General features: G+C 42.7%; 2 protein-coding genes across 2 annotated transcripts in view; both read right to left on the bottom strand.

The window, feature by feature from the left end:
* The window catches only part of LOC122687096 (ATP-binding cassette sub-family C member 4-like), an 860,243-nt gene that overhangs the window by 477,033 nt on the left and 368,764 nt on the right, over positions 1 to 14,446 (bottom strand). The gene's annotated exons all lie outside the window — the stretch shown is intronic.
* Positions 1 to 14,446, bottom strand: part of LOC122687099 (ATP-binding cassette sub-family C member 4-like) — a 170,144-nt gene that overhangs the window by 114,343 nt on the left and 41,355 nt on the right. Inside the window, 4 exon segments of the mRNA XM_043892539.1 lie at positions 4,333 to 4,419; positions 4,640 to 4,734; positions 9,643 to 9,834; positions 13,585 to 13,674. Of these exon segments, the coding sequence (XP_043748474.1) occupies positions 4,333 to 4,419; positions 4,640 to 4,734; positions 9,643 to 9,834; positions 13,585 to 13,674 (464 nt within the window).

Here is a 14,446-nt window from a genome sequence, read left to right as displayed (position 1 = left end):
GCATTAAGTACATTCACATTATTGTGCAGCCATCACCACCATCCATCTCTACGACTCTTTCATCACCCCAACACTGAGCACATTTTATATTCGGGCAAGTTTCACCAAAGACTAACGACCCCTGCTTAGTGGACATGGAATCCCAGCTTCTCATGTCCAGTGCTCAGAGCTCCTCACATGTCTCTCTCTCACATTTGCTGACTCTGCTGAAGTCTCTACTTTGCTATTCTGGGCCTGCTATACATCAATCATGTCCCCTCCAGATTCACTTGCTGACACCTTAGTTACTAGCACCTTGGAATTTGGTGACAGGGACCTTAAAAAAGTAATCATTACCCTTAGTTATACTCAGTTCAGTTCAGTCGCTCAGTCGTGTCTGACTCTTTGCGACCCCATGAACCGCAGCACACCAGGCTTCCCTGTCCATCACCAATCCCCAGAGTTTACTCAAACTCATGTCCATCGAGTCGGTGATGCCATCCAACCATCTCATCCTCTGTCGTCCCCTTCTCCTCCTGCCCTCAATCTTTCCCAGCATCAGGGTCTCTTCAAATGAGTCAACTCTTCACATCAGGTGGCCAAAGTATTGGAGCTTCCACTTCAGCATCAGTCCTTCCAATGAACACCCAGGACTGATCTCCTTCAGGATGGACTGTTTGGATCTCCTTGTAGTCCAAGGGACTCTTCAGAGTCTTCTCCAACACCACAGTTCAAAAGCATCAATTCTTCTGTGCTCAGCTTTCTTTATAGCCCAACTCTCAAATCCATACATGACCACTGGAAAAGTCATAGCCTTGACTAGATGGACCTTTGTTGACAAAGTAATGTCTCTGCTTTTTAATATGCTATCTAGGTTGCTCATAACTTTCCTTCCAAGGAGTAAGCCTCTTTTAATTTCATGGCTGCAATCACCATCTGCAGTGATTTTGGAGCCCCCAAAAAATAAATTCAGCCATTGTTTCCACTGTTGCCCCATCTATTTCCCATTAAGTGATGGGACCAGATGCCATGATCTTAGTTTTCTGAATGTTGAGCTTTAAGCCAACTTTTTCACTCTCCTCTTTCACTTTCATCAAGAGGCTCTTTAGTTCTTCTTCACTTCTGCCATAAGGGTGGTGTCATCTGCATGTCTGAGATTATTGATATTTCTCCCAGCAATCTTGATTCCAACTTGTGCTTCATCCAGCTCAGCATTTCTCATGATGTACTCTGCATATAAGTTAAATAAGCACGGTGACAATATACAGCCTTGACGTACTCCTGTTCCTATTTGGAACCAGTGTGTTGTTCCATGTCCAGTTCTAACTGTTGCTTCCTGACCTGCATACAGGTTTATCAAGAGGCAGGTCAGGTGGTCTGATATTCCCATCTCTTTCAGAATTTTCCACAGTTTGTTGTGATCCACACAGTCAAAGACTTTGGCATAGTCAATAAAGCAGAAATAGATGTTTTCCTGGAACTCTCGTGCTTTTTCAATAATCCAGCAGATTTTATACTGTACTTAATCTAATCTGACTGGTGTGCCTAGATGAAGAGGAGACTAAGACATGAGGACATGGACACAGGCATATAAATCAATGAAGTTAGAACACACCCTCCCACCATGCACAAAATAAACTAAAAATGGCTTAAAAACTTAATCATAAGATGTGACACCATAAAACTCCTAGTAGAGATTACAGGCAAAACATTCTCTGACATAAGTTATACCAATGTTTTCTTAGATCAGTCTCTTAAGGCAATAGAAATATAAACAAAAATATACAAATGGGGGTTTCCCTGATGGTTCAGTGGTAAAGAATCCACCTGTCAATGTGGGAGACATAGGATCCATCCCTCGTTCAGGACGATCCCACAGGCGCAAAGCAACTAAGCCCATGCACCAAAACTACTGAGCCTGTGCTTTGGAGCCTAGGAGCTGCAACTACACACAGCCCACACAGCCTAGAGCCCATGCTCTGCAATGAGAGGAGCCATCGCCATGAGAAGTCCACACACCACAGCTAGAGAGTAGCACCTGTTCATCACAACTAGAGGAAACCCCCCCACAGCAACAAAGACCCAGGGGAGTCACAAATAATTATTTTTTAAAAAAATTAAAAATGGGACCTAATCAAACTTACAAGCTTTTGTACAGCAAAGGAAACCATAAACAAAATGAATAGACAACCTATAGAATGGAAGAAAATATTTCCAAATGATGTGACAAACAAGGGCTTAATTTCCAAAATATACAAACAGCTCATACAACTCAACAACAACAAATCCAATAAAAAAAATGGGCAAAATATCTAAATAGACATTTCTCCAAAGGACACATACAGATGGTCAACATACCTATGAAAATAAGCTTACCACTGTGAATTATTAGAGAAATGCAAATCAAAGCTACAATGAGGTATCACCTCACACCAGTCAGAATGACCATCATTAAAATAACAATGACTGAGAGGGTATGGAGTAAAGGGAACCCTCCTACACTGCTGGCGGAATACAAATTGCTGCAGGCACTATGGAAAACAGTATGGAGGTTCCTCAGAAAACTAAAAATAGAGTTACCTTATAATCCAGTAATCCCACTCCTGAGCATATATCTGGATGAAATTATAAACCACATGTACCCCTATATTCATAGCAACACTATTCACAACAGCCAAAACACGGAAACAACCTAAATGTGCATTCACAAATAAATGGATGTGGTACATAGCAACAATGCAATACTACTCAGCCATCGAAAAAGAAAAAAATTATACCATTTGCAGAAACATGGATGGACCTGGAGATTATCACACTAAGTGAACAAAGTCAGAAAGAAAAAGAGAAAGAAAAAGACAAATATCATATATCACTTACATGTGGAATCTAAAATATGGCAAAAATGAACTTATCTACAAAACAGAAACAGACTCACAGACATAGTGAACAGACTTGCAGTTGCATGGATGGAGCCATTATTGGGGAGGGATGGACTGGGAATTTGGGGTTAGCAGATACAAATTATTAAGTATAGAATGGATAAACAAGGTTCTACAGTATAATACAGCAAACTATATCCAATATCCTGAGAGAAACCATAATGGAAAAGAATATTAAAAACAATGTATGTATGTATATGGGCTTCCCACATGGCTCAGTGGGTAAAGAAGCTGCCTGCAGTGCAGGAGATGCAGATGCAGGAGACACAGTTTCGATCCCTGGGTAGGGAATATCCCCTGGATGTGGGCATGGCAACCCACTTCAGTATTCTTGCCTGGAGAATCCCATGGACAGAGGAGTCTAGCGGGCTACAGTTCATAGATTTGCAAAGAGTCGGACAGGACTGAAGCAACTGAGAATGCATGCACATGTATGTATATAACTGAGTAACTTTGTCACACAAAGAAACTAACACAATATTATAAATCAACTATATCTCAATAAAAACTTCTTTAAAAAAGGGACAGAAATACAGGGGTGCACAAGGACAGAGGGAAGACCATGTGAGGACATCGTAGGGTGGATGCCATCTGTAGCCAAGGAGAGAGGTCTCAGCAGAAACCAAACCTGCCCACACCTTTAACTTCCAGCCTCAAGAACTGAGAAAATTAACTTCTATTCTTTAAGTACCCCCAACTGTGACAACTTGTATAGACTGAATGTTTTTGTCCTCAAAATACATACATTGAAACCTAATCCCCACTTTAAAGGTACTAGAGTATAGCCACTGGGGGGTGACCAGGTCTTGGGGGTGGAGGTTGCATGAAATGGATTAGTGTCCATATAAAAGGGACCCACACTGCTCCTTCATCCCTGCCACGACATGAGGACATAGGAACTGGACCCTCACCAGACACTGAATCTTTTGGCACCCTGATCTTAGACTTTTTCAGCCTCTAGAACTGAGAGAGATAAACTTCACTTCTAATGTGCCTTCAACACATGATGGAGGAAAAGAACCGGCAGCCAATTACCCGGTAACCAAGTCCTACACTCTGATTTAAAAACGGTACATCATCCTTATTTCTGAGCTCTGGATCCATCCACAGTGTCTGGATTCATCAGCTGCAAGTTGCAGGGGGAAATCTTCCATCTATTCCTCACTCCCTAAAGTACAGACTCCACTGTCCTCCACACACTGGAAGCACCTTCTGTATTTTCCTGTCCTAACCTTATCAGGAAGTAAGATTTCTCTATGATGGATCTTCTGTGGAGGGAAGGGAGGGGACAGAAGGACACGAGGGCAGAGCAAGCTGAGTCTCCTGGAGCACAAAGGCTTTCCTGAGCTCTCTTCCCTGATCTCTACAGGATTCCTGGAAAGCAGAGATGATAGAAACACAGGAGCAAACTCACTGTTCAAACAAGTGCCTGCTGACTCCTGCATCCACTGCGCTGAGCGGATCGTCCAGGAGGTAGATGTCTGCGTCCTGATACACGGCTCTAGAAAGCAGAGAGAGACGTCAGGAGAGGACGCTTCACACTCCCTGGGTCTCATCTCTGAATCATGACAGCGTCCAACAACTTCATGTTCCTTCTACAAGCCCAGGGAAAGGGCCAAGACCCTGCTTCACACAGGCGCACCCAGTGAGCAGGGTCTGTGTGCTCACATCCACTAGGAGCCGCGGAGGAGGGGCAGGATGGCAACTGAAACCCCATTTACCTGGCGAGGCTGACCCGGGCTTTCTGTCCTTCACTCAGCGGGGTTCCTCCATCTCCTGTTACAGTTAGATCTCCTTTATTCAATTTCTGCAAATCCTGTATGGAGATGAAAAAGGGAAAAAAGAAAAAGATTTTAAATGTGTTCTCCTCCTGCCACCTTAACCTTTATAGTTCTTCATACAAGTGTTTAATCAGTAGCAATGGGCTTATTTCACAGTGACCAATCTGTAACCTGGAAAATTAAAAAACCTCTCAGGGATTTTCATTGGTTTCTATTCTGCATTTTTTCAAAGCATTTTTGCATTTGATCATTTTAACAGATATTTATTGAGGACTGATTATACTCCAGGCATTGTTCTGGGCACAGTGAATTCAGCCATGAGAAAACAGAGCCCCTAGAGTTTCTCTCCACAGTGGGAGATGGACACAATGGAAAATTAACCTCAGGGGAAGTACTGAGAACAAGAAGGAAAAGGAAGCCGACTCAGAGGGGTGGAGAGTGAAGGAGGGAAGTGAGTCCACACTTGGGGGGGGGGACGGCTCTGCTCAGAGCGGGTGAGAGCAGATCTGGGGCGGGGAGGGGCTCAGGCAGACCTGGACAGGCTGCTCCTCACAGAGGGAGGGGTGGGTGTAGGGGCCCCGGGGAGATGCCAAAGGCGGTCAGGACAAGGACACAGGAGAGTGGAGCTGAGTTAAAATGAGGGGAGTGAGGGCAGGGATGGAGTAGGAGGAGCCTGGGGTCACCCCATTAAAAGGGGGAGGGGGCAGGGGAGGACTGAGATGGTCTGAGGTTTATAAGGCATCACTCCCGTGCTTTGCAGAAAACAAACAGCAAGGTCGGGGTGGGGGGGTGGATGGAGGGTGAGGGTGGATACAAGTGAGGAGGCAACTAGAATAATCTAAGGAGCAGTGGGAATGGAGAGACGGGGTCACACTCCAGACACACTTGGAAGGCAGAGTCTGTAAGACCTGCTGACAGGATGGGTGTGGGCTATAAGAGAAGAGGAGGACTGTGGTGTTTGGGACATTAGGATGGGGAAGAAAAGGGTCTCCATATACTGAGTTGGGGAAGATGGTAGAGGCAGGTTTAGGAGACTTGGCTTGTGGACAAGCTGAGATGACCTCTTGGTGATGTCAATTTGCAGCTGGACATGCAGATGTGAAGGTCTGTGCCAGAGACACAGGTGTGAGAGCTGGTGGCCCAGGCTGGTGAAGGCACAGGATTTATTGTATCTTAAATTACCACTTTTGCTGGTCTTGGTCTCTGCTTCCCACTTTCAGAGAAGGGATAATACCTGACCAATGTCTTCACAGTGACACTTAAAGAGTGACAGACACAGACAAGGTCTGTGCAAGAAATGAGAACAGAAAGAGCAAGCTGGGCAGGAAAACCTAAAGGAAAGAAACAGTGTGCTCAATGGACACCAAGCAGATCAGCTGAACTAAATAGATGCTTGTCTGTGAAAGCAGGAAAAACTCAACGCTGAGAAGGATATGAAGTTTTGACTTGAGGATCTGGGCATCTATCATAAGTTACATTTGAATATTATTTAAGAAGTAAATAGACAAATCAGTCTATTTTCTCCAGGGTATCTGGGGAAATTTAAAAAAAATGACAAAAATATGCCCAAAATGACAAGATAACAATCAAGTTTAAGTTACACAGTTATCATATTAGAAATCTTTGAATTATCTACCAAACCCTTCAGGCATCAATCTAAGATACACAACAGTACCCTTCTGCCGATGACGTGCTCACTTCTCTGTCTCTACTTTGGCAAACTTGGGGAGAAAGCATGGTACACTGGTGTCTCCATCATAAATAAGTCCTTTGACCTCCCTAAGTCTCACTTTCCTCTTCTACAGAACGTGCTACAGAAACAAGAGTCACTAAACTCAAGGATGCTGTGAGAATCTAAGTATGAACACCCTCCACAAATGGAAAAAGAATAGGAATTGATTGTAACTTGCTACTGGTGGTTGATGACTATTTTCTTATCAAACCAACAGTAGGACACCATTCACAGTGTCGGTCATAACATGCAAAGCACAGGACCATAAAGAGAAGAAAGATAGGGTCTCCATCATAAGCCACACTGATAGCCACAATGACACACAGACACACACAGTTTCCCTGCTCACTCAAAGATTAACTGAGGTGCATCCAACGAAAGGCAACAATTGCTCTGCCATGAAAATTCATCATATTTCACCTTCTTTCTTTGTTGAGTTCAGAAGTTATTACTAGCCTTTGCTTTGGTTTTCATGAACAATAATGAGCCATTTTAAGACAGGTTCTCAGTCCCCCCACCCGCCACACACACACACACACACACACACACACACACAGGTACTGGCCTCTATTTCATTGTTGAAGTCCTTGCAAACTGTTTCACTTAGGTTTTATGCGTTAATTCTACATTGTTTCATTTTGTTTCTCAAAATAGTAACATGTCATAGCACAGCAATCTTAACCATGTTCTAGAAAAGGAACCTAAACCCACTCATTTACTCAGCACAGTCAGGGCATAAGAAACAGGCTCCCTCCAAGTCTGGTAGCAGGACTGTGAGTATGTTGTTGACTCTGACAATTATTTATGGACCAGCTCCAAATGGGAAAAACATTTCAGAGAATTTGATGCAAAATCCAAGTCAGGCTAATTTTCCAGTCACCATTTTCTGATTACGTTAAAGGAGAAAGCCTGACTTCAGCATACACTACAATTCCTCCCACTGACAGGAAGGTGTTCTTATTCACATTATTTTCCTTTAAGTTAAATTTCACCAATTTTAACTGAACAGCAGACACACACACTAGAGGCAAACTAGGAAATGGTGATGCTGGTTTGACACCATCTGTCCAGAAGCACATCAAGGGCCCTTCAACAACTGCAGAGACTTAAGAGTAGAAGCACCACAGAGCAGACTGTTGAAATGCTTAATGTGGCCCAGACATATCCTGGCAGAGGAGGGCTGGATTCTGGAGTCAAGCAGCAGGAGCCCTGCCTTCCTTCACAGTTTTTCTTTCATTTGGAATTGCCCCTCCTTTCACGCCTGTCAATACCCTGCCCATCCTTCCAGGCTCAGCCCAAACACACTCTCCCATGAAACCAACCTGGATTCATCTCTTCCTGCTGAGTTCCTAAGGCTCTCTTTACATCTCTCATCTCTTATGAAGGATCATCTTATTCTGCTCCATCATTTGTACATGTGCACACAGATTCTCTCAACTCTTGGGGGGTAAGATCTGTGCACCAAGCTCTGTGCTGGACCCTGACGCTGATTATCTCTAATCCTCACAACAAGCTGCACAGGAAGTACTGGGCCCATTTCACTATGAGGAAACTGAGACTAAGTGAGGTCACATCACTGGTCTGAGGACAGTCAGCTGATAAGCAGAAGAGCTGGAATCTGAACCAGCTCATGTCAGTTCATAGTCTTTTGCTCTTTCACACCATGCTGCCCAGATGGTAACTAAAGAGCATATTTGAAATGAAGGCAACACTAAAATAACTCAAGTCTTGAAATCCTCTATACCTAGACACAGACGGATCAATACACTTATTATCCTATGATTGTCAGGGCAATCTGAAAAGAAAATGTCCAAGTTGAAAGGAGTGTGTAAATATAAGATGAAAGTACAAACTTATAGGCAGCCAAGAGGGATTTGTAAGGTCAAGCAATCTATGTGGAAAAATATCAAACTAGAATTTATCAACATCATAACTTTAACTATGTAATGCCTAAAAGTTCTTAAAATCCTTAAAAGCTTTTTATAAAAACTTGTTTTTAAAAAAAATCTTAAGTTTTTAAAAGTGGTTAAAGATAATATACAGGCAAATGTTACATACTATATTGCTTATGGTAACAGAATATGTTTATTGTTGATTTATATGGCATCTGGTCCCATCACTTCATGCAAACAGACAGGGAAAAGGTGGAAACAGTGACAGATTTTATTGTCTTGGGATCAAAAATCACTGCAGATGGTGACTGCAGCATGAAATTAAAAGATGCTTGCTCCTTGGAAGAAAAGCTATGACAAACCTAGCAAAATATTAAAAAGCACTTTGCCAACAAAGGTCCATATGGTCAAATCTATGGTTATTCCAATAGTCATGTACAGATGTGAGAGCTGGACCATAAGGAAGACTGAGTGTCAAAGAATTGATACTTTTGAATTGTGTTGCTAAAGAAGACTCTTGAGAGTCCCTTGGACTGAAAGGAAACCAAATGAGTCAATCCTAAAAGAAATCAACCCTAAATGTTCATTGGAAAGATGAATGCTAAAGCTGAAGCTCCAATACTTTGGCCACCTGGTACGAAGTGCCAACTCATTGGAAAAAACCCTGATGCTGGGAAAGACTGAGGGCAGGAGGAGAAGGGGATGACAGAGAATGAGATGGTTGGATGGCATCACCATCTCAATGGACATGAGTTTGAGCAAACTCCTGGAGATGGTGAAGGACAGGGAAGCCTGGCCTGTTGCAGTCCATGGAGTCGAAGAGAGTTGGACAGGACTTATTGACTGAACAACAACAATGAAATGTTTACAGATGAACTAATCTGAGGTCTAGGATCACTTTAGAATCCCAGGGGATCAGGTGGGGGTTTGAGTGGAGGGGTGGCACAGGGCAAGAGTAAAGATCCAGCAAGACTGGCCACCAGCTGACCCTGGATGAACCTGGTGGTGGGAACATGAGGGTTCATTACACGGTGCTCTCTATTCTTACAAATTTTTGTTAACTGTCCATTAAAAAAAGAATCTAAAAGTGAATTAAACTTCACCAAATGAAACAAAGGCATTCTGTGTCCATCATTATCGCATAAGAATCAAAACAGCAACGTACATGACTACATACTTATCCAGAAGTCCAGCTTAAAACAACAAATAAAAGACTTTCCAAACTCAAATAAAAAGAACTTTCAACAAATCTTAGAGCTTAAACCAATATTGTCATTATTTGAAATTCGAGTACATGCAACTCAAGAGTCATTACTCACCTCTTCCAAAGCACAAACCCTTATTACTTCTTCATATCGTTCTTTTTTATATTTCTTTCCAAATAAAATGTTACTCCTCACAGTTCCTGGAAACACCCAGGGCTGCTGAGAAACATACACGATCCTCCCGTGCATGCTGACCTTCCCCTGGCTCGGGGGCAGCACCCCCAGCAGAGCATGTAACAGCGACGACTGAAACAGATGGGAACACACACACGTGAACAGGGTGCACTCAGGATGGAAAACTCCCCGCAGCACAGCTAACCCCACCACGATGCTTGATCAATAATATCAGAACAGAATAAAGTACAGCTCTGGAAGATTCAGGAAAAAATGGAAAACAGCACTATTAGTCAATGTAAACTAAAAGTTGATAGTTCAGTTCTGACACTCAGTCATGTCTGACTCTTTGTGATCCCATGAACCGCAGCACACCAGGCCTCTCTGTCCATCACCAACTCCTGGAGTCCACCCAGACCCATGTCCATTGAGTCGGTGATGCCATCCAACCATCTCATCCTCTGTCATCCACTTTTCCTTCTGCCCTCAATCTTTCCCAGCATCAAGGTCTTTTCAAATGAGTCAGTTCTTCACATCAGGTGGCCAAAGTATTGGGATTTCAGCTTCAGCATCAGTCCTTCCAATGAACACCCAGGACTGATCTCCTTCAGGATGGACTGGTTGGATCTCCTTGTAGTCCAAGGGACTCTCAAGACACCACAGTTCAAAAGCATCAACTCCTTGTTGCTCAGCTTTCTTTATAGTCCAACTCTCACATCCATACATGACCACTGGAAAAACCATAGCCTTGACCAGATGGACCTTTGTTGACAAAGTAATGTCTCTGCTTTTTATTTTATTTATTTATTTATTTATTTATTTATTTTTTCCAGTGGGTTTTGTCATACATTGATATGAATCAGCCATGGATTTACATGTATTCCCAATCCCAATCCCCCCTCCCACCTCCCTCTCCAATGCTGTCTAGTTTGGTCATAACTTTCCTTCCAAGGAGTAAGCGTCTTTTAATTTCATGACTGCAGTCACCATCTGCAGTGATTTTGGAGCCCAAAAAAATAACGTCTGACACTGTTTCCATTCTTTCCCCATATATTTCCCATGAAGTGATGGGACGAGATGCATGATCTTAGTTTTCTGAATGTTGAGCTTTAAGCCAAATTCTCACTCTCCTCTTTCACTTTCATCAAGAAGCTCTTTAGTTCTTCTTCACTTTCTGCCATAAGGGTGGTGTCATCTGCATATCTGAGGTTATTGATATTTCTCCCAGAAATCTTGATTCCAGCTTGTGCTTCATCCAGCTCAGCATTTCTCATGATGTACTCTGCATATAAGTTAAATAAGCACGGTGACAATATACAGCCTCGATGTACTCCTTTTCCTATCCGGAATCAGTGTGTTGTTCCATGTCCAGTTCTAACTGTTGCTTCCTGACCTGCATACAGGTTTCTCAAGAGGCAGGTCAGGTGGTCTGGTATTCCAATCTCTTTCAGAATTTTCTACAGTTTATTGTGATCCACACATCAAAGGCTTTGGCATAGTCAATAAAGCAGAAATAGATGTTTTCCTGGAACTCTCTTGCTTTTTCAATGATCCAGCAGATGTTGGCAAAAGTTGATAAGGAATATTAACACTGTAACAACCCACTCTGCCTGAGTTTCTGCCAAATGAAGTGCTCTACTCAGCAAAGACTAAGAATGTTTAACATCTTTCACTAGCAGAGCAGACCAGCATGATGTGTACTTTCTGTATCTGATGTTTAATGCAGTTTTTCTTGCATATGGGTATCATATACTTGAGAAACACTTGTTCTTAGAAAGCTATGTGGGGACTTCCCTGATGATCCAGTGGTTAAGAATCCACCTTCCAGGATAGGGGGAAGGGACAGTTTAGGAGTTCAGGATGGACAGGTACACACTGCTCTATTTAATATGGATAACCAACAGGGTGACTGTTGTAGTCAACATGGTGACTACATGGTGCAGCCATGAAATTAAAAGACGCTTACTCTTTGGAAGAAAACTTATGACCAACCTAGACAGCATGTTAAAAAGCAGAGACATTACTTTGCCAACAAAGGTTCATCTAGTCAAGGTTATGGTTTTTCCAGTAGTCATGTATGGATGTGAGAGTTGGACTATAAAGAAAGCTGAGCACTGAAGAATTGATGCTTTTGAACTGTGGTGTTGGAGAAGACTCTTGAGAATCCCTTGGTCTGCAAGGAGATCCAACCAGTCCATCCTAAATGAAATCAATCCTGAATATTCATTGGAAGGACTAATGTTGAAGCTGAAACTCTAATACTTTGGCCACCTGATGTGAAGAACTGACTCATTTGAAAAGACCCTGATGCTAGGAAAGATTGAAGGTGGGAGGAGAAGGGGACAACAGTGGATGAGGTGGTGGTTGGCATCACCGACTCAATGGACATGAGTTTGAGTAAACTCTGGGAGTTGGTGATGGATAGGGAGGCCTGCGTGCTGCAGTCCATAGGGTCGCAAAGAGTCGGACATGACTGAGCAACTGAACTGAACTGACTGAACCAACAGGGACCTACTGTATAGCACATGGAACCTTATTCAATGTTACATGGCAGCCTGGATGGGAGAGGGGGGAGAATGGATACATGTATATGTATGGCTGACATATACCCTTCACTGTTCACCTGAAACTATCAGAACATTGTTTATTGACTAAACCCCAATACAAAATAAAAAGTTAAAAAAATAATAATTACATTCAGATAATAAACACTGCAGAAAAATAAGACAAAACTACTTCCAATGCCAGAGGCTCTGGTTAGATCCCTGGTCCCCTGGTCAGGGAACTAAGATCCCACATGCCCCAGGGCAACTCAGCCCACTTGCCACAGTTAGAGATATCATGCACTGCAACCAAGACCCAATGCAACCAAATCAATTTTAAAAAACTTTTAATCTATATGTGAAGAATATATCGAAATATTATTATTTAAAAGAACTCTGAGGTTGTTGTATTTGAAGAGTAGAAGTCCATCATGCTCAGGGAGCTCATATCCTGTGCTCTGTGACAACCTACGGGGGTAGGATGGCGTGTGAGGTGGGAAAGAGGTTCAAGAGAGAGGAAACATATGTAAACCTATGGCTGATTCATGCTGATGCATGGCAGAAATGAACACAATATTGTAAAGTGATTATTCTCCAATTAAATAAATTTTTTAAAAGTCCTCCATGGAAGAAATCATCACCCTCTCCTGTACACATCCCATGTTTAGGTTTCTGTATATTGTTGTACAAAACACAGGACACTAAGTGCACCTACACATGTCCTTCACATCTCCTGTAACACACATAAATGATGTATCTGTGTCCACACCATCAGAGTGCTCACCACATGGCTGAAATAACCTGCCTGTGTATCTGTCTTGTCCCAGAACCTGGTTGCCCCTGAAAGGCAGAGAGTCGGGGTCTTGCTCAAGTCTGTGCCTTTATCTCCAGCACGTGGCTGCACCTTCACTACATGTGCACTGATGGGACCAAGTCAAGTCACGTGAGGAAACGCTCAGAGCTTCCCAGAAGAGCCTTCACCACCTCCAGACTTCCTGGAGGGGCTGCCGTGACAAAAAGAAGTCCCCACTGTCTCCATCCAACCTGAACAGCTGTCACATAAATAATCTCCATCACTGAGACGTCCAAATTCCTGACAACCAGTTCCCAACTAAGCAACGTAAAGCACCAAGAAGGAAAACATAATGTGCATTTATCCAGATTTATCTGGCCATAAAACCTTCTTACAAAACAAATATTCCATCAAACACACCTAGAGAAACACCGTTCTAGATACAGCCAATTCAAACTGTGTCACACTCAGCTCTGGGTTCCACTCTTGAGTGTTTAACAGGGGCTGTGGTATTGCATTGAGCTGACAAAAGGCATCACAACTTACCTTTCCTGCACCCACAGGTCCAACCACAGCTAACAGTTCACCAGGTCTGACAGTAAAGGAAAGTCCTTGTAGGGTTGGGGTTTCTGATTCCTGCAAATTAAAATTTATAAAAATGTACCCATTTCAATAAAGTAACACACAACTTACTTTAGAAAGTAGAGAAAATAATGTAATAGCTATTGATATGCTAACATTAACCAACATTTTTCTCCTTCCTATTTCAATATACTGTGTCCAGGAGGCCTTTTCAACCAACTCCATCTCTTTGGGGGATTGAGGAAGTTTTAGTTACTTTTAGGAAGCCTCCTTCTTTTACCAGATTTCTGGACACAGCTCTAGACCCCCACAGAATTTAAACAATAGAGGTGAGCAGGCACCTGCCTGAAATGCAAACTGAAGGATGCACACTAGTTTTTAAAAATAATGTACTTAGTAGAATATTCAGTGTGGGAGGTTTTTAATCATGTGGCTCAGATGGTAAAGAATATACCTGCAATGTAGAAGACCTGGGTTCGATCTCTGGATCAGGAAGATCCCCTGGAGAAGGGAATGGAAACCCACTCCAGTATTCCTGCCTAGAGAATATCAGGGACAGAGGAGCCTGGTGGGCTACACACCATGGGGTCACAAACAGTAGGACCCCTGAGTGGTCTGAGCAACTAACACTCACTTCCTTTTCAAGTTCTCATCATGACCCTTGGTTTTAACTGTCTATCTCATTAATCTCCACAAGGTGGCAGCATAAGCACATGGCACTTTAATAAACAATTTATAATATAAATAAATATAATAATAATCTCCACAAATCTCTCCATTTTCATTTGATAAAGAATGAAACTCAGTAATGCTCAGCCAAGGAAAG

Source organism: Cervus elaphus, chromosome 30 (genome assembly GCF_910594005.1).
Source record: "Cervus elaphus chromosome 30, mCerEla1.1, whole genome shotgun sequence".
NCBI classification, from domain to species: domain Eukaryota; kingdom Metazoa; phylum Chordata; class Mammalia; order Artiodactyla; family Cervidae; genus Cervus; species Cervus elaphus.
Note: the sequence above shows the minus strand (reverse complement) of the source record. Positions and strands in the feature narration are given on the sequence as shown.